This window comes from Cebus imitator, unplaced genomic scaffold (assembly GCF_001604975.1).
Source record: "Cebus imitator isolate Cc_AM_T3 unplaced genomic scaffold, Cebus_imitator-1.0 Scaffold50, whole genome shotgun sequence".
In the NCBI taxonomy this organism is placed as follows: Eukaryota; Metazoa; Chordata; class Mammalia; order Primates; family Cebidae; genus Cebus; species Cebus imitator.
The window spans coordinates 8,360,270-8,380,232 of record NW_016107365.1 but is presented as its reverse complement, the minus strand read 5'-3'; the positions used below and the strand labels follow the sequence as shown (position 1 = coordinate 8,380,232).

Below are 19,963 nucleotides of genomic sequence, written 5' to 3'. Positions count from 1 at the left end.
CTGAAAACAATCCATATATTCATCAACTGATAAATGGATAAAGAAAATGTGGTATCTTCGTACAATGGGGTATTATTCAGCCATATAAAGGAATAAAATATTTGATGCATGCTACAACTCAATGAACCTTGAAAGCATTATGCTAAGTGAAAGAAGCCAGTTAACAAAAGGCCACATAGTATATGGTTCTAGTTATATGAAATGTCCAGAATAGGCAAATCTGTAGAGACAGATTAGTGATTGGCTAGGTCTGGGAAGGGGAGTGGAGTAGAAAATGAAGAATGACTGCTAATGGGTACAGTATTTCTTTTGGGAGGATAAGAACGTTCTAAAATTAGACCCGTTGATTATTGTGCAACCATGTGAATATACTAAAAACATTTAACTGTGCAGTTTAAATGGGTGATTTTATGGTTTTAAAATTATACTTCAGTAAAGCTAAGTTTGGGTATTTTTATAAACCTTTTTGCCCAGGCTGAAACTTAGACCAATGAACTTAGTCTCCTAGGGTGGAACCCATGCATCAGTATTTTTTAAGAGTTCTCCAGGTGATTGCATTGTGCAGCCAAGATTGAGAATCGTTATGTTTGAATCAGCCCTAATCTAAATGAGTTTTAATTTTAAAAACTCCAAAAGAGTTCAGATCCCATGTAGAAGGACTCCAGGAGGCTTCCTCAGACCATGACACTACAAGTGTGGTCCTGAGACCAGCAGCATCAGTATCACCCAGGAACCTGTTAGAAATGCAGATTATTGGGCCCCACTCAGTTCAGGTACCTCAGGAGCCACAGTTTAACAAGCTCCCCAGGTGATTCATATGTATATTAAAGTTTGGGAAGCATTGCTTAGGAGCAGCTGCACATTGGAATTACCTGGAGAGTCAACAAGTACCAATGCCTGGGTTCCACCACCAGCGATCTTACGGGTATGAGAGGCAGCCTGTGCATCTGGGGTTTAAAAGCTTCCCAGGCGATTCTAATGTGCAGCAACGTTTGAGAATGAGTACTGAAAAAAAAAAAAAAGATATTTAATGGCAAATAACATGGCTAATAAATAAAATTTTCTTATTTTGTTTTCAACAGAAGGATAGAGGAATGTGCATAAGAAAGTGGAGATTATTAATGTCAAAAATTTCCAGAGGAATGAGGAAGGAATGGGAGTGAGACAGGGATGGGAGTGAGACAACAGTGGAAAACACTAGCCCTAAAANCAGGCATTCCAGGCCAGCCTAGGCAACATGGTGAGACACTATTTCTAAAAAAAAAAAAAAAAAAAAAAAAAAAAAAACAGCACACACCAGGTATTTTTCTTCTAAATGCAAGAAGGGGATCCTTCGTATGATTATTGGAGACTACTCAAATATAAGTGGCCAAGGATTTGTGAGTTCTTAAGAGGGTTTTTAAAGTATGCTGAAAATATGTGGGTATTTACTGAACTTCCCTTCCTTTGAATTTATAAAGAAATGGTGGTGAACATTTCTTACCAAGCTCTGTACCCATGTCCAGCTTCTTCAATCTGGGGAAGGTATAACTCTTAAGTAGACAGTGGGCCCTGCGCAGGGTCTGGGGCATGCTCTTCCTATGTATGGCATTCAGCTCTAAGGAGTCTCCTCCCCAACAATCGGCCACATCTCTCCAATGACCATTGTCTCTCTGCCATTTGCTTGTTTTTTCAAAATTATGATTCTAAAATATTTCCTAGGCAAAATTATGAGGCTCACAGAATTAGCTTTGAGATTTCTCAATTCGTCACCCACCCCTTCCCCTCCTTCCCACAAGCTCCATTTCTGTCCCCTGCCCCCAGATTGTCTTCTCCAGGTGACTTGAACCCACCTTCTTGAATGCAGCATCAGCACACTGTACCCTTGTCTGCACTGAAATTAACCATGCAGTTTCTGTGCCTTCTTGGGTTGATGTGTGTATGTGTTAGTGGGAGGTATAATTACTTTATTGAATCTGTGCTAATAAAGTATTAACTATTAATGCAAAACCCACAGTCCCTCTCTACCTCCCCCTCAGGAAGTCCCTAATGGTGTTTGGTCATTGTTTTAGTCACCTGTCACATATTATGTTTTCTTGGTCCATATCTCTAACCACATCCTTAGGAAAATATTCTGATGAGTACATTTTAAAAGTAGAATCACAACATACTTAAGATAGTTGGAGGGGTTGGCTCTTATTTGCATCACGATGATTCTGCCTATGAAGATGTTTCCTAACAAACAGTCAACTAGGATTATATACAACCTTTGGTTTCAAAAATGTCATCTCATCTTCTTATTTTAAAATACCTGTGACTCTTCTGAATAATAAAAAAAATGACATGAATGAAGAGTATGTATATAAACTCTCTCTAAGGTTATTAGGAAAATATTTTTTATTTAACTGTGCCTAATGTTTTGGGGTATTACAGTGACCTCTACTTTTAAAGATGAGTGGTTATATATTAATATATTGGTCCTGAAATTTTGAGTTTTTACCCTATAGTGTAGAAAAAGCCTTTGTTTTTAATAGCTGCCCTAAAAATTTAACACAAAAGTTTTACTTAGCTAAATCTAAATTTAATCAGCAGCATTTCCCTACTTCCAAACAATATGAAGACTTTAAAATGCTTTCATTCTGATTTCCTTTCTTTGCTTGCTATTACTTTCCAGGATTTTAAACTCTGTTTGCTTGGTTTCGTTTATTTGTTTGTTTGTTTTAAGACAGAGTCTCACTTTGTCACCCAGGCTGGAGTGCAGTAGTGTAATCATAGCTCACTACAGCCTTGAATTCCTGGGCTCAAGGGATCTTCTCGCCTCAGCCTCCTGAGTTTCTGGGACTACAGACATGCACCACCATGCTCAAATAATTTTTTTTTTATCTTTTTTTGGTACAGACCAGGTCTCACTATGTTGCCCAAGCTTGTCTCAAACTCCTGGCTGGCCTCAAGGGATCCTCCCATCTCAGCCTCCCAAAGTGCTGAGATTATAGGCATGAACCATTGTACCTGGCATACTTGTTTGGTTTTAAGCTCACAAATTAGACATCATCATCATTCTATTTAGATGTTCTCATATTTACCATTTTATTTACATATCATTCCTACTTACATTCAGAGCTTCTGGGATCAAACCGTAGTTCCTGGCATTTTGGACTGGTTGATAGTCTCCAGCATATTCAGGCAGTTAAATGCCTCAGAAAGAAAATGAGAAAAGAAAGGTCCTGGGAAATATGCCTCACCCCAACCCCTGCAGTGCTGCCGCTACTGTCCCAAGATTGTGGGCACCCCTGAGTATTTCCTTTGCACTCTCATATGTTTTATGGAGTAGATGGGGACAATGACATCTTATAGAATGCTAAAATTAAATATGTTCAATTTAAGGAGCTGTCATTTATTCTGAGATTGTGTCTTTCCTACCTTTTTGGCTGTTAAAATCAACTTTATTTTATAAAATAATGGTGATGGTAGTTGATATTTGTTTGGTTTTGTTTTAAATTAATTAAGATTTGTTTTTATATTCCCTTACTTGGCAAATACACAGTTGTGAATCGCAACCCATATTTTTTGAAATTTTATTGGGCCTTGAAATCCCAAACCACTGCTATAAACAACTAGCTGTGAGTCTGGTGTATGGACACTGGGACACCTGAAACCATGTCCTGGTTACATCAAGAGCCTTATTGATTATTTAGATTATGTATGAATCCTGTGGTGTTAACAGTACTTTGCAGCCTTCAGTACTTAGCTGAACCGTATTGGATTATCAAGGAGTCTCAGTACTCCCTCAATGATTTAAATTGTTTTTAACAACTTCCATAAGGCTGAGTCTATACTAGCAAAATGACCTGGGTGCTTCATGTGCTCCTTACATGCATCTGGTGCTGTTTTTGCCCCCAATTTTTTAAGAACACTGCTTTGAGAGTCACACAACCCAATATTCAACCAATAACTTACTGTGTACCTTCTTCATTTGTAAGAAGAGGGGGTTGAACTAAGCGATCTCCAAGTCACTTTTCAGCACAAATGTAGGTTGTGATTGTATTTATGTGTATACATTTGTTTTAAAGCCAAAAAGAGATCTAGGTATTTTTCATGTGTTTATATTAAATCTGAAATCCGTGTTGCAAATTTGGACATAGAGAACATTAATTTTTCTGCTGCAGGCTAGGCTCTGAGGCATGTTGCATCTGTAATATTGGTGCCACCATTTTGGCAGAAGCAGTTTCTTCATTTCCTTGTAAGTGTTCAGTATGAAGCCTATATAAGATGACTTGAGTTCTCATTTCTCTGGTGTAAAAAATGGTCATGTTTAAATAAGGCCACAATATTTATTGCAAAGTGTCCCAGGATCCTTTTTAAAAAATATCATCGTATGCTTGTTACTAAAGTTCTTATGTAAAGTGTTCATTCAATGTAGACAAATGATGACTACTTGAAGATGGCACCAACTGTGATTTTGGAGACCTCCAAATTCATGACAGAGTTGTTAACTGACAGGTTTGTTATTTCCTATATGTACAAAGAAGGGAAGTATTAAAATAACTCATGCCCATTAGATAGAGGAAATTAACATTCCCTTAAAAATTGTTTTCCAGTGAAGGAAGCCCATCCCCTAGAGTGGAGCTGCTGCATAATATTGACCCGAACTTTGTGGACTCTTCACCGTGTGAGTACCAGTGCATTGCTACTAGATTAAATCTCATTGGCCCACCAAGATGGTTTGATTACCTAGTGAGTCTCTAGCCTAGCTTTCTCTTTTATCCGGAGTTGCTATAAAGGTAAACAGTTCTTCGGGACATATCTTCCACTCATCTCAGAGGGCAGTGTGCTGTGAAATGAACACCAGCTTATGAATCAAGAAAGGCCAATTCTATTCTTGCTCTGCCGCTTACTAGCCTTCAAGCCATTGAACTCTCCCTGCCCCAGCTCTCCCCATTTACAAAAGGAGAACTCATGGCATCTTTGAGCTCCTTCTCACTGTAGGTATCATTTTGTTGCCCTGCTCTTACCTAGAGCTCCAGAGCCACCTTCCAGAAAACTCACGGTCATATAAGCCACAGTTGGGTCCCAGCATAATGTGAGCAACCACATTATGTGATTGGGCTGCTGCACAACACCTGCTGGGTGTCACAAGTGTGACTTTCCTAGCAGTCCTGGAAGCGATTCTACTTGATTCTGCCTCCTGCCAAAATTAACCGGTAAAGAGCCCTACCGTTTCCTTCAGGGCAGGCATGCATGTAGTGCTCCCAGATCACAATGGACTGTAATAGGCCTGTATATGTACCATGTGAGTGGCCCTAATACCCTCAGCATAGTGAGTTTGGCCATAGAAAGCCTTAGCAATTAGACCCTTTGCCCAGCTTTCATCGTAATGCTCATCTTGCAAACAGTGCCCTTACATTCCCTTATTCACATGGGGGCTCCATCTCCTCCTCTCTGAACATACTGCTGCCCCCTTAGTTCAACCTCTCCTGACTTCTCTGTCCTTTCCAAACTGTGTTATAGCTCGCCACAAAATATTATTGCTCAGAGACTCCTGCTCAGAGAATTACCCCACAGTAATTCTAAATATGTCACCAGGCGCTCCGGCCCCACTTGCCTGTCCAGACTCACTCCGGGCACTCCTTGTCATGTTCTCACCTCCTAGACACTTGTCATCTCCAAGCATGCACATCATTGTACTATTGTGAATATGCTTTTCCCAATGCCTGAAACACCTTTTCCCTACCTCTCTACAATTTCTCTCATCCCTTGAAACCCAGCCCCATGTCCCCATCTGTGAATGCTTTCCAGAGCCCCGGAGGAAACAGTCACTCCTTCCTGGGTGCATGTGTCTCCAGATAGCATCCTTCACGTGTTCATGTTTGTGGCTGCATTTCCAAGCTGAGAGCTCCTGGAAGTCAGCATCTCTTGTATTTTTTTATCCTTGTCAGTTATCACAAATACCAGGCACTTGCTAGGCACTCAGTAATGATTACTTGATGACTCAGTGGACAATTGGAGAGTTGAGATGCAAGAAAGACCAAGTGAACACATTAAGACCTGGACAGGAAAGGGCCCTGAGGCAGGCGAGAATGGCTACATCATGGAGAAATTTCTATTTCTTTTGGAGTAAATGCATGTCAGTGAGAGAGGCAAGGGGAAAGTTTGAGCCCTAAGGACTGTAAGAACAGTCTAGATTTGTGCTGTTCAGTATGGTAGCCACAGGCCACATGTAGCTATTGGGTATTTAAAATATGGCTATCTGTGGATTGAGATGTGCTATGAGTAGAATATATACATCAGATTTTGAAGACTTAGTACACCTATATGTTATATGCATATAACATTACAGATTTATTATTTGTTGAAAGGATAATACCTTGGATATATTGAATTAAATACATTGTTAGTGTTTCACTTGTCTCCTCTTCCTTTCTTAATGTGGCTAATAGAATTTTAATTAATTTACATATGTGACTTGCATCATATTTCTATTGGCCTAAAAACCTCTTCTGGAAGGTGCTAGGAAGTAAGTTGATCAGCTGAGCTGATCACAGAGCTGTGACTAGTGACTGTGAGGTTACATCGATGACTCCTAAACTTTTCTCTACCCCAGTACACCGAAGAGCTACATTTCAGTCATATCAAAATATCTAAGCATGTCTGGAAGAGAATAGTGGGGAGGCAGGAACAGCTTTAACAATTTCTGAGTAATTTACTGCACTGCAAAGCCTAGTATAGCCTAGGTCTAGGGGATATGTGGAATATGCTACCCACATAATAATGGTTATAAATGTCTTTACCTGCTAAGTTCCACCTAGAAATGAAAAACCTTAAGAATCCTCACTTACTAAGCTGTATTTTGTTTGGCATTTGAAGTAGGAGCTTGAGAACTATACTCCTATGTGATGTGGTTTGGATTTGTGTCCCCATCCAAATCACATGTCTAATTGTGATCCCCCATGCTGAAGGAAGGGCCTGGCAGGAGGTGATTGGATCATGGAAGTGGACTTCCCCCTTGCTGTTCTTGTGATAGTGAGTGAGTTCTTGCAAGATCTGGTTGCTTGAAAGTTTGTGGCACCTACCCGTTCTGTCTTCCTCCTGCTCCAGCCATGTTGGACATGCCTGCCTCCCCTTTGCTTTCTGTCATGATTGTAAGTTCCTGAGGCCTCCCCAGCCATGATTCCTGTACAGCTTATGGAACCCCAAACCAATTAAATCTCTTTTCTTTATACCCAGTCTCAGGTAGTTCTCTATAGCAGTGGAAGAACAGATGAATACACTGTATAACCGCCACAGCGCTGTGTGCTGCAGGGTTCTTGGTGCAACCTGCTGTGCTTTTTCCTGCCTTTCCTAAGGTCCACTAGCAAAATAATAGCATAGGCAAAAGGTTTCTCCACCGTAAAAGTTGGTAAGAACATGGAAATTAGAATATAAAGTTGTCTTAATCTTGCCACCCATAGACTATAAGGACATTTACTTCTCTTAGACTCAGTTTCCTTCATATTATGTGGTGAACTTGAAAGACCCAGTACTGCAGCCACAAATTCAGGGAGCCTCTTTGGCCTTCTGCTGCTCTTTCTCCCCTCTCTGGAACCCACCCAGGCCTTCATGTTGGCTTCCCCACCAGCTTGGGACTACTGCTGTGACTCTTGCAGGTAACGAGGGACATTGTCAGCTCTTGCAAGGACGTGGAACCACATTCACTGTTGCTTCATGCGCACAGGGCATTCTCTGCTGTCTGTGCCTGCAGGTAGCAAGGTGCCACCCACCTCCTCACACATGGCAATCCCATGGGCCTTTTCCTGCCTAGTTTTTATATTCACTTCACTCTACTGAGAGGCAGAAACAGAAAAAAGGAAAGCTATCTTTGCGTGCCTGCTCTTTTTTAGGATGATGATACAAGCCATTTCCTTTTCTATGCAATTCACTTATGAGGAAAAATTAAATCCAGCTATAAAAAGCCATGTTCTTACAGGACAGCCAAGTCTGGATATCATATTCATAGAGCATAGAGGCTTTTATGGAGTAAAATCAGAAAGCAGCCAATCTAGGGTGTAAACTAAGGATTAAGAAATGAGTCAGTGCTATCACAGAAGCATTTCTGAGGTTTCTCCCTGCAGCCCTTCCCAGATCGTTTGTTTTTACTACAGGAGAAGAAGGTAATGTTCTACCTCTACCTTTGCTAAAGTCACTTTGTCAGTTTCCTCACCTGTGAAGTAAAGATGGAATTAAATGAACTCCAAGGTCCCTCTGGCTTCAGTGTTCTGTGAGTCTCTATATAAACGGGACCTCAAAGAGCAAATCTGCTTACTCTGCTTCTCTCCTGTTTCTGCCTGCTAGAAGGAGTGTGCCCATTGATAAGCAGTGTTGTTGCCAAAGGCATGGTTATAAATAGATGAACACAAGTGAAAGTGCTAGAAACATTATATGCACTAGAGGAATTTGAATTATTTTATGAGTTTCTTATTACTACATCCGGCCACCTTTCTGATCTCTGTTCCAAAACATCACCTTATCAATCCACTTTTCCATCTCCTCTTTCCCTTAGTGGGTCATCCTGAGGTTGTTGACCAATGTCTCCTGTGATCCTGAATCATATGAATAGGGATTACGCACTTTCCAGGAGATGTCTGCCTTCTGCCTAGCACCAGATGCCCCCAGAAGCTGGCCTCTTTGATTTCAGCAGCTACGTCCCACACTCCCCACCAACACACACCCCATTCCCCTAGTCAAATTATATGGTGCCCAGAGTCCCATCCTGCTGGTAGAGTCAGGATTTTTTTCATGGTCACATACCACGGTAGGTTGTGACTTGGATACTAACAGTAAAAATACTCAAAGATTGGCACAGAATATTGATACACATACACATTCACAGAGAAACATGCACACACACCAGAGGTCACCGAATCTCTCATAGACCAGGAGATTCACCATTCTGCAGTAAAGCATAAAGTCACAAGGATACATACATAGATCACACCATTAAGATGATTACAATCAATTTAAAAAAGAAAAGAAAGAAAAGGAGAGCTAGTGGAAGCAAGGGAGGGAGGGAGGGAGGGAAGGAGGAAGGGAGGGAGGGAGGGAAAAATAAGAAGTGTTGTTGAGGGTGTAGAGAAATTGAAACCCTTGTTTACTGTCAATGAGAAAGCAAAAAAGTGTAGCCTCTATGGACAATAACATTGTGTGATTACTCAAAATATTAAAAATAGAATTATCATAGGATCCAACAATCCCACTTCTGGGTAAATATCTAAAAGCATTAAAAGCAGGGGCTTGAACAGTTATGCACACTCATGTTTGTAGCAGCATTACTCACCATTACTCAGAATAGATGAAAGGTAGTAGCAACCCAAGCTCCATCAGTGAATGGGTGAATAAACAAAATGTGGCATATATATGCAATGAAATGTTATCCTGCATTAACAGTGAAAGAAATTCTGATACATACGACAGTATGGATGAACCTTGAGGACATTATGCCAAGCAAGTCACAAAAGGAAAAACTGTATGATTCCACTTTTATGAGGTACCTAGTAGTCAGATTCATAGGGACAGAAAATTGAATGGCGGTTACCAGAGGTTGTGGGGAGGGAAGAAAGGGGCATGATTGTTGAGTGGGCATAGAGATGGATGGTGATAATAACAGCACACAATGTGAATGTATTTAATGCCACTGGACCATACAATAAAAATGGTTAAGATGGTAAATTTTATGTTGTTTGTATTTTACCACAATTTTAAAATACAAAACATAAATAAAATGTAACTTTTCCTCCTCCATAAATGAAGAGAAACTGCATGAGAATAGGGTCTCTTTTTCATTTACTGCCATATGCACAGTAAGGTCTCCATAGCACAGAACCTAACATCATAGTAAGTTGTTAGGTTAATATTAATAAATATCTACTAGTGAATGATAAACAGATCAACCTGTCATTGTTTTATTGTCTTATAGCCTTTCCTGAGCCTAAACGTACCTCCAGATGGCCGCTTACACTTTCCCTTTAAACCCCAAACCTACCTTTTGTGCCTAAATAAAAAAAACTTAGAAGCTACAAGTCACTTCTTAAGTTGTAATTGACATTATATACAGATGTTTGAAACCGTTCATTCAGCTTCTGAGTGTCCGCCCTCATCACTCCCTGCATTGAAAAGATCGTCCAGAAAAGACGATGTGGGATTTTTCTGCCACCTTCATTCCTTTCCCTAGACCTCCTCAATAGACAAATAGAGATTTATAAAGCCTCTTCCTCTGACCTGGGCTTGGCCTGACTTCCGTCTTAGTCCAGGGCCCTGCCTTTTCTTGCTGTTCTGAGTTCAGTTCTGCTCCTGTTCTCCTGGGATGTTCCCTCTGATTGTTTCATCGGTCACTGGTTATCTCAGTGCCCCAACTCTGGCTCCACTTTTATCCCTTCCCTCCCTCCCCCACCTCCCAGCTCCATGGCTAATGTCAGACGTGTGGGCTGTAATTGCTCTCCTGTGTGCTTTGAGGAGACTTTTTATTCATTTTTGAAAGCTTTGTTCTGAAGTAACCTTGGAAGTGCTTTGGTATCTGTTCAGATAGTACCCTTCTCTTTTCCTTTGTTCCCTTCTGAGAAAACTAAGAATTATTTATTCCCCCATGTCTTTAAAATATTTCTTTCTAGTAGGCTGATCTGTCTTTGTCCAGCAGCACAGGATGGTCAGTGTCAGAAATCCATGAGAGAGCCTAGGGAACAGCACCACTGAAGCTGATTCGTGGGAAGGTCTGGAAACCTCTAAAGTGGTGGTGAACAGCCATAATCCCAGAGTAGGTAGGTGTGAAGTCCCGCAGGTCTGAATTCAACTCTGCATGGTTCCAAGGGAAGCTCCAGTCCCAAATTCCACACTCCCCCAGCACCACTGAAGCTGATTCGTGGGAAGGTCTGGAAACCTCTAAAGTGGTGGTGAACAGCCATAATCCCAGAGTAGGTAGGTGTGAAGTCCCGCAGGTCTGAATTCAACTCTGCATGGTTCCAAGGGAAGCTCCAGCCCCAAATTCCACATTCCCCCTAGGTCCCAGACAGCATGGCTCAGAACACGAAAAGAGTCACTTCAAAGGCTTTATTTTGCATGAGGAAAAACACATACACCTATCCTGCAGGTGCTGGACTTGACTTTGGCTGTGCTGCGGTAATGATCCTGCCCCATCTGAGCCCATGACTCACTCTGGAAGTCAGACATGCCATTCTGTGATGACTGGAACATCCATAAAGCCAACTGTGTAACACAGGTGTATCTACTTAACAACACACGCACACACAGGAGACACACAGATTCTGTTGGTAGAAGCTCGATTATAGATGAAGGGCAGTGACAGATGTTAGCATGTTTCACACCACCAAAGGCCAGTTCTTCAAAGTGATTCCATACAGCTTTGTTACTATTTCACTTAAAGGCCCTCTTCTCTTTAAAGTTTCTAATGAGATGTTATTTCTGCTCATGATTATAGGGTGAAAGAACAGCCTTCTTCCCACCGTCTTCTCTCTCACACACACATTTTCTGTGATGCAATTGCCAAATCCATGCTTGAGATCCAAGAGTCATCCAGTTTGGAATGCTTGGAGCCGCTCCCTGCTTCCTCTTCAGAGTGACATTCAGTGCCATTTCCCAGTATTATGTTGCTATTTCCAAGATTATTTATTCAGTAAATAAATAAATGATGATGGCCTGGGATGCATGATATACTGTTATAGATCCTCGAGATCAGTTAGGCTAAAGCGAAACCCACAGGTCTTCTAGAAACCGGCCTGAAAGAGGGCATGGACACAGCCTCTCCCCTCCCTGCTGGAAGGCTGTTGGTGGTACCCAGCTGTCCACCGGCAAGCCCTCCCGCAACCCCCACCATTCAGCACTGTTGCAATGCCCTCCTTCCATTCTCCTCATCTCCCTTGCTGCCCTGCTCCTTCTTTAGAGTTCAGTGCACATCCCTACTCCTCCATGAAGCCCTCTTTGATTCTTTTAAACTTGAATCCCTTGAGTTTCTCTGATGCCTCCCAGGGCAGTGAGCTCTTCCTGCCTCATAGTACAGTATTTATATTGATGTGTTCCCGCATTTGGAACTATAAGGGGAGAGCAAGACTTCATTTGTATAGTTCTCTCAGTACCTTATGTATGAGAGATTAATACATATTAAAAGAATGCATGCTAATAAATGAATAATTTATTATTAGCTGATTTGATTAGACCAATCTAGTGAAAACAATAATTTCATACATCATTTTCAAGGCATTTTTATTTCTTTCTGGGTATATTAGAGAAGTGGTGACATGGAGGCATCTTTCTTTCAGACTTTGATGAAATTAGATATTAAGCAGAATCAAAAGAGTTAGGTGAAATACATGAAGCTCGCCCTGCTACAGATTGCTCAACATTGCATAGAATGCCAGAGGCTAAGGACCCCTTGCCAGTTTGTCCACTCTTTTTTTTTTTTTTTTTTTTTTGTTACGGTGTTTTGCTCTAGGTGCCAGGCTGGAGTGCAGTGGCCCGATCTTGGCTCACTGCAGCCTCCGCCTCCTGGGTTCAAGCAGTTCTCCTGCCTCAGCCTCCGGGGTAGCTGGGACTATAGGCACACGCCACCACGCCCAGCTAATTTTTGTTTTTGTATTTTTAGTAGAGACGGGGTTTCACCCAGTTGGCCAGGATGGTCTCGATCTCGACCTCGTGATCCACCCGCCTCGGCCTCCCAAAGTGCTGGGATTACAGGCTTGAGCCACCATGCCCGGCCTGTCCACTCTTTATAATCCAGGTGAAGAAACTGAGGCACCAGGTCACACATGCTGTTAAATTTCAGAGCTGGAATTCAGGGCTGTTCAGACCCGGCACATCTGTCATGTTCTACCGATTTCACAGGTCTCATTGCTTTGTGTCCTACACTCGTCTTGTGGGAGAAGGGCACCCAGATCTGAGTTTCGATCATCTCACCTATATAATAGCATGTTGATGGGGCATGATTCATGTAAAGGAGGCTGGAAGAATGGGTCAAGTAGTGACATTAGCCTTGCTGAATTCACATGTAATCTGACTCTGCACATGGTGGTAGCTTTTGCTTGTAGAGCTAGTCATGGAAGCCCTGCCAGTGCCTTGTAGTCATTCCACCGGAGGGTGCTAAGGGGTTGAGGGAGCTGGGTGTGGGGTGGGCAGTGTCACCTAGTAAAACATGTAGAGCTTGGGGATGCCAGAAAGCCCTGAGTTTCATTCAATACCAGCTTTGACTTATTTCCTGTGAGCCTGTGGATAAGTTGTTCCAGCCATCTGTTTCATGAGCTAAAAGTTGGGAATGATTATAACAATTTCTGCTGTAAATATGTCCAAACAACAGTGAACAACAGTTATATTCTGGCTGCCAGGATTGGGGCAGGGTGGGAAAATTGTACTTTCCACTTTATGTATTTCTCCAGTTTTAATTTTAAATTATGAGCACACATGACTTTCTTAATCAGTAATAAAGCCACAAAGCTTGATTTGTGAAAAACCACCTCCAAGGAGGGTTCTGGTGAGCCTGGAATACCTGAAAGCTGCTAGGTTCTTACAGAGTGGGCGTCGCTGCTTCCGTGCCTGCCTATACTAGGTCAGAGAAGTTAGAATTTTGTCTCGTCTCTAGCTGCCAATATTTGTCTTTAGCAGCTCGTCAAATTTTCCTTGGTGTGGGTTGCTACATGCCCTCAATCACAGAGCCAAAACACAGATAGCTTTTCTCCTTTTTAATTTTCAAAGGCTTCTAGTCTGCCTCCTCCGCTTTGGGGAGCACTAAAGTCTGTTTGGAAATGTGGCCTTTTTGATGCCGAAGGCAGTCCCACAAGCCTCATATCCCCTCCACCCCACTTCACACAGCACCTCTCAAGGAACACACATGAAACCTTCACGGTTAACACTTGGTGTTGGCATCCTGGCTTTCATCCCGAGAAAATACATAAACCAAACCAAACCCACAGCACTTTAAAAACACTAATTAATCCTCACCACTGGCCTAGGCTACAGAGAAATGGCAAATCCCACTGCCCCAGTTTTATGTTTGGAGAAATCAGGGTAAGCAGCGTTTTCTAGGGCTCCTCAGAGCCAGATCACAGAAGCTGACCTGAAGGGCTTGGGCTGGCGCTGCCTGCATCTGGAGTTAGGCCATTTGACCAAGGGTCAGCTGCCTCACCGGATCCCTTCTCTACAGCACCACATGGTTACTGATCCATAACTCCATTTGCACATCAGCTTTTGTTTTTTTCCCCAGGGTTACTTTGATGCTAAAATGTCGCATTTCCAACTGACCATTTATTTATTTGCTTACTTTTCTCGAATTCTGGTACAGCCTAGAAATTTTAGCCATAGCTTCCAAGTGTAGCCTGTTACTTGTAGTTGATTAAAGGCTCTATGCTGATTTTGAATTTCAACACAAAAGCAGACTAACTTCCAAATAGTCCCTCTCAGGTCCACCTGAAGGTGGAAGGCGCTGACCCTTCCACCTTCCAACCTGGAGCCTCTCCAGGTCTGGTAAAGATTTGGCGGTGTCCAGACTCCTTTTTTCCTCTCCCAGTTTGGTCCAGGCATCCTCCTACCTCAGTTCCCCAGCTTTACCATCTGTAAAAATAAATATATCCACCTTTCTTGAAAGAGCCTACCGTAAAATTCTCTAAAAACATAAAACCTCACAGTTTTATGGGATATATCCAATGGAATTAAAATGTTGTAAATCTACTTTATAAATATTTATTGATCTTGTCAGATTTTTTAGGAGTTTTAGGGTGCTTGTGTATAAGGCTGAAATAAAACTTCTGAAAACATTTCTGGGAAGTTGTTGAAAACAGACTAAATGGCCTGTTTAGTAACGCATAATGTAAGATGTTAGTAATCAGGCATTTATAGACTGAAGTCTGTTACCTCTGGCAGCAAATACCTAGGGAATGAGTACATGGCCCCTGCTTCTAAAGAGTCTTTTGAATCAGAGGAAAACATATGCCCTGGAACGGATATTAACACAGTTATAAAATAAAGTAGCAAGAAATGATAAGTGATATAATATAAGCAGTAAGGACAAATGAAGAAGCAACAGCATTTGGGAATGATTAGGAAAGGTGTTCCCAAAAGGATATCTTTATATTAGTCCATTATTTCAACAACTTAGGTTTTATCTTTCTTGATTTTAATGTGAATGAAGGAAAATAATATTTAACACTATTAGTTTTCTATCACTGATCAAATTACCATAAACTCAAGGGCTTAAAACAACTTAACCAATACTTAAGGGTTACTCTATTTTTGTATTTTTTGGATATTTTCAGTTCTGTAGGTCAGCAGTCTGACATGGGTCTCACTGGACTAAATCCAGGGCACCGATTGGCAGGGCTGCAGTTGTTTCCAAAGGCTGCAGGGGAGAACCCATTTCCTTGCCTTTTCCTGCTTGTGGAGGCTGCCTGCATTCCTTGGCTCATGGCCTCCTTCCTCCATCTTCAAAGCCAGCAATGGAATGTTGAGTCCTTTTCTAGCATGTGCTTTGAACCTGGCTTCCATCATCTCATCTTCTCTGACCTGTTCTGCCTCCCTCTTCAACTTTTCTGGACTCTTGTGATAACATTGGGCCCACCTGGATAATCTAGAAGCATCTCCCTATTTGAAAGTCAGCTGATTAGCAATCTTAATTCCGTTTGTAGCCTGAATGCCCCTTTGCCATGTAACCTAACATATTCACAGGTTCTGGGATTAGGACATGGACAACTTTAGGGGGTCATTATTCTGCTACCACAAATACCTCCTCTGTCGCCCTAGACTTTGTGAAAATACAACAAGTAGCTTATAACCTAGTTAAAGAGAACAAGAACATACAAAAAGTTAAAAGAAAATCAAATATCAGTTGAAAGCTGTGGTGGTAGAGACGTTATAAGTTGTACTTAATTGTCAGATCATTTCCACAGAGTCTGATAGTTGCTTTGAGAGTGAAGGAGGGCTAAACCAATCAGGCTCTCTTTCACCTGTGCTGAACCTCAAGTAGTTCCCGGGTAGAAAAGACCATCACAGGAAATAGAAGGCTGTGAGCAAAGGGTGTGTGAGGCTATTTAGGGGACAGAGGGGAGGCATGAAAGAAGAGGTGGGAAAGCTAAACAAGGACACTGTCACACTAAGGAGATGAGATTTGATCCTGTATGCAACAGGGAAGCTCCCTATTTGCTTTTATACAATAATATATGGGGAGGAGGTACAAGAAATTTTTAAAAATACAGAAAAGCTCAGAGATAAAGTTTTAAAAAAAATCACCCTAAACCCATTATTCTGCTACCCAGAAATAAGCATTGTTAGTATTTTGGTGTGCTTTTTCTATTTCTTTCTGACTTTCCCTCTTCACTCACAGACTGACACACATATACACACATTTGTACAGAATTCAGATCCTGTGTAATTTTTTATTTTTATTTTTAGCACAGGTAAGGAAGACATATTTTATTTTTAAAATTCCACCAGGCACAGCAGCTTACACCTGTAATCCCAGCACTTTGGAAGGCCAAGGTGGGAGGATCTCTTGAGCCCGAGTTGGAAAACAGCCTGGGCAGCATAGTAAGACTCTGTCTCTACAAAGAATAAAAATAATTAGCAGGGCATAGTGATGCATGTCTGTAGCCCCAGCTACTTGGGAGGCTGAGGCAGGAGGAGGTCAAGGCTGCAGTGGGCTGTAGTCATACAGCTGCTTTCCAGCTTGAACAACAGAGCAAAGACCTGTCTCAAGGAAAAAAAAAAAAATTCTTGGACAACAATGTTATTAATGGTTGTATATAGCACAGTATTCTATGATGTGGATCTACCATTCTACCATTGAACTACTTAACTATTACTCTATTTTTGTGTCTTTGGGATATTTAAAAATTTTCACCAATATGAATAAAGCTGCAATGAGCATCCATTACTTGGGTCGGGGTGGGGACAAATATCTAAAAGTAAAATTCCTGGGTAAAAGGGCACAAACATTTTGAAGATTTTTTTATATATATGTTGCCCAACTGGTTTCTTGAACAATTGCACTGATTGATAGTTCTACCACCACTGTATGTGAATTCTTATTTCTTGGCATCTTAGCTATAGGATATATTAGCATTTTTAAAAGATGTCAACTTTGTAGATAAAATAATGTATTGTTTTACTTTGGATTTCTTTGATTACTGTTAAGGCTAGAATTGTTTTGTCATGTTTATTTGCTACTCTGGGGCCAAAATTACTTGTTTCTATTCTTTTTTTATGATAAGAAAAAGTTTTTTTCTTATAAATTTATAAGAACTTTTCATATGTTAAAATATTCATTCTTCTGAAGCAAAATTTTTTCTTTGTTGTTCAAGTTTTAATTTTATTTTTTGGTTGATTTTAAATGTATATTTTGCAAACTTTCACTTTGTAGAATTCTTCAATTGTGTTTTTATGTTTAGAAATTCTGAGTTCAGATATTCACTTATCTTACCTTCTAGTCCTACAAAGGTTTAATCTTTTAGATTTGTCTCTTAAATGTGTTTTAGGTATAATAGAATGAATGCAAAGTAGGTTTACAGTTTAATGAGATTGGAGATTTACAACAATGTCAGGTCTTCCTCTCCACGAACAAAGTATGTCTCCATTGATTTAATCTTCTCAAATGACTATTTCCCATAAAGTGTTACAGTTTTCAAAATCCTTAATAAGATTTGTTTTTAGATACTTTGGTTTTATTGCTATTGTAAGTGGTCCTTTTTTCTTTCTGAGTTCTGTTAGCATATCGGAATGCAGTTGACTTTTTGATATGTAGTTGATATTTGATCTTATATCCAATCAATGACATTGTTAAACCATATTATGAAGTCTAATCACTTGTCGGGTTTGTGTATCTATAAGGAAATTATCTGTGAATAATGACAATTTGTTTTCTGCTTTCCATTCTTATACCTTATACTTCTTTTTCTTATCTTATTGTACTAATTCTGCTCGGTATTTAATGAAAGTAGTGACAGCAGGCATCCTTTTCTCAATCCATTCCTCAGAGGGAGAGCTTTCAACATTTCACCATTCAGTATGATGTTGGTTGCAGATTCTTTTATATGCTTTATTAGTGTAAGAAAATTCCCTCCTATTCTTAGTTTGTAGAATTTTAAAAACGGCTATTGCTGTTGTCCACAGGAAAGTCCCTTTGTGCCAGCACTATTTTAATCTCAGAATAAAGAAAAATCTGCTAATTCCACAGGTGTTTGTATAGATACTGAGGTTTCAGCACTTCCTGTTTGACCGGAAACTCTCAGTGAAGTTAAAAAAAAAATTCAGAAATTGTGGCAGTTTATTTGTAGAGACTCTTGTTTTGCAGTTAGCACTGTGGGTCCCAGAATTCTTTGGAACGACAGCCCTAGTCAAAGTCCAGCAATTTATCTCCCAATTACCCAAACAAAGGCTGGTTTAGGCACTGCCTGAAAGGATTTGACAGATGTAATCAAAGTTCCAAATGTTGAAGTGCCTCAGCTGAGAGGAAGTCCTGGGTGGGCCTGATTCAGTCATGTGGGTAAGATATACATTTTCCTTTGTAGGCTGATTTTTACTAAAAATGATATAGCTGGATTAGCCTTGGAATCCATCTCAAAAAAGTGTTAGAATAATCTCAAGTATAAAGGCAAGAGGGGCTGGGCACAGTGGCTCATGCTTATAATCCCTGCACTTTGGGAGGCCAAGGTGGGTAGATTGCATGAGGCCAGGAGTTCAAGACCAGCCTGGCCAATATGGCAAAACCTCGTCTCTATTAAAAAATACCAAAAAAACAGCTGGATGTGGTGGCATACACCTGTAGTCCCAGCTACTTGGGAGGCTGAGGTAGGAGGATTGCCTGAACCCAGGAGGCAGAACCCAATCTGCAGTGAGCCGAGATTGCACCACTGCACTACAGCCTGGGTGACGGAGCAAGACTCTGTCTCCAAAAAGAAAAAAAAAAGAAAGATATTTATAACTAGTTTAGTGACCTAATTGCTTATGGATGAGAAGTGACTGGTACAATGGGCCATCTTAGAAAGGGAAAATCATGTCTAGGTGGGCTCTATTTGATGGAGCCATTTATCTGGGGCCAGCTTTACAGTCTCCTGTCACTTTCTGGACTCTGTTCTAGGTATGCAGCTGGCTGTGCCCCTATTATGATGAACCCCCTGCAGGTGCTCTTTCCCTCTGGTATGCCAGGGATGCTCTGGGGCTTCCTGTCATAGGTGATACCTGATGCTCTTGACCCATGGAAACCAAAGAGGTTCTCCCTTAGAGGCTTCCATTCTGTCCTGTAACCTGTCCTTATTTTCAAATTTGGAATGTTTGTAAAAATCTGTTAGTATCTCTCTCACTTACTTTCTGGGGCATCATACTGTTTCCCAGCAAAGGAGCTTGCAGTTAGCTTTAGCTTCTCCCTTTAATATGTGAGGGCTAATACCTGTGCTATTTGTCTTCTTTCCTAAATGCCTTCACAGAAGCAGTTTTGAACCAGGGTATATAGGTATATACATGATTAAGTAAAAGGAGTTGAGAGGAATCACATGGAGAGCAATGAAGAAAAGAAACTAACCATTGTTGACAATGCACTGTGTTCTAGGCACTTTATAGGTACCCCCTGCCCCCAATACCTGCCTTTTCTTTAGAGTACGTATCATCATCTGGCACAATTATTTTTAAAATAATTGTGAACAGTAGCACAATAAGTAGTTGTTGAACAAATGTCTTTCCTTAAAGAAAAAATGAAAAAGGGGCCAGGCGCAGTGGCTCATGCCTGTAATCCCAGCACTTTGGGGGACCGAGGCAAGCAGATCATAAGGTCAGGAGTTCGAGACCAGCCTGGCCAACATGGTAAAACCCCGTCTCTACTAAAAATACAAAAATTAGCCAAACATGGTAGCAGGCACTTGAAATCCCAGTTACTCGGGAGGCTGAGGCAGGAGAATCTCTTGAACCTGGGAGGTAGAGGTTGCAGTGAGCTGAGATCATGCCACTGCACTCCAGGCTGGATGACAGA

General features: G+C 41.0%; 1 protein-coding gene across 3 annotated transcripts in view; it reads left to right on the top strand.

Annotated features, from left to right (window-relative positions):
* Window positions 1-19,963, top strand: part of ARSB (arylsulfatase B) — a 206,152-nt gene that overhangs the window by 139,767 nt on the left and 46,422 nt on the right. The window contains exons 6-7 of one of the 3 annotated variants that reach the window (XM_037738193.1): window positions 4,578-4,648; window positions 11,008-11,123. In XM_037738193.1, the coding sequence (XP_037594121.1) occupies window positions 4,578-4,648; window positions 11,008-11,108 (172 nt within the window). In that variant the 3' untranslated portion in view covers window positions 11,109-11,123. Of the gene's footprint in view, window positions 1-4,577; window positions 4,659-10,685; window positions 10,717-11,007; window positions 11,124-19,963 lie in introns of those variants that run through there. The other 2 variants (XM_017527711.2, XM_017527710.2) reach the window with 2 other exon arrangements.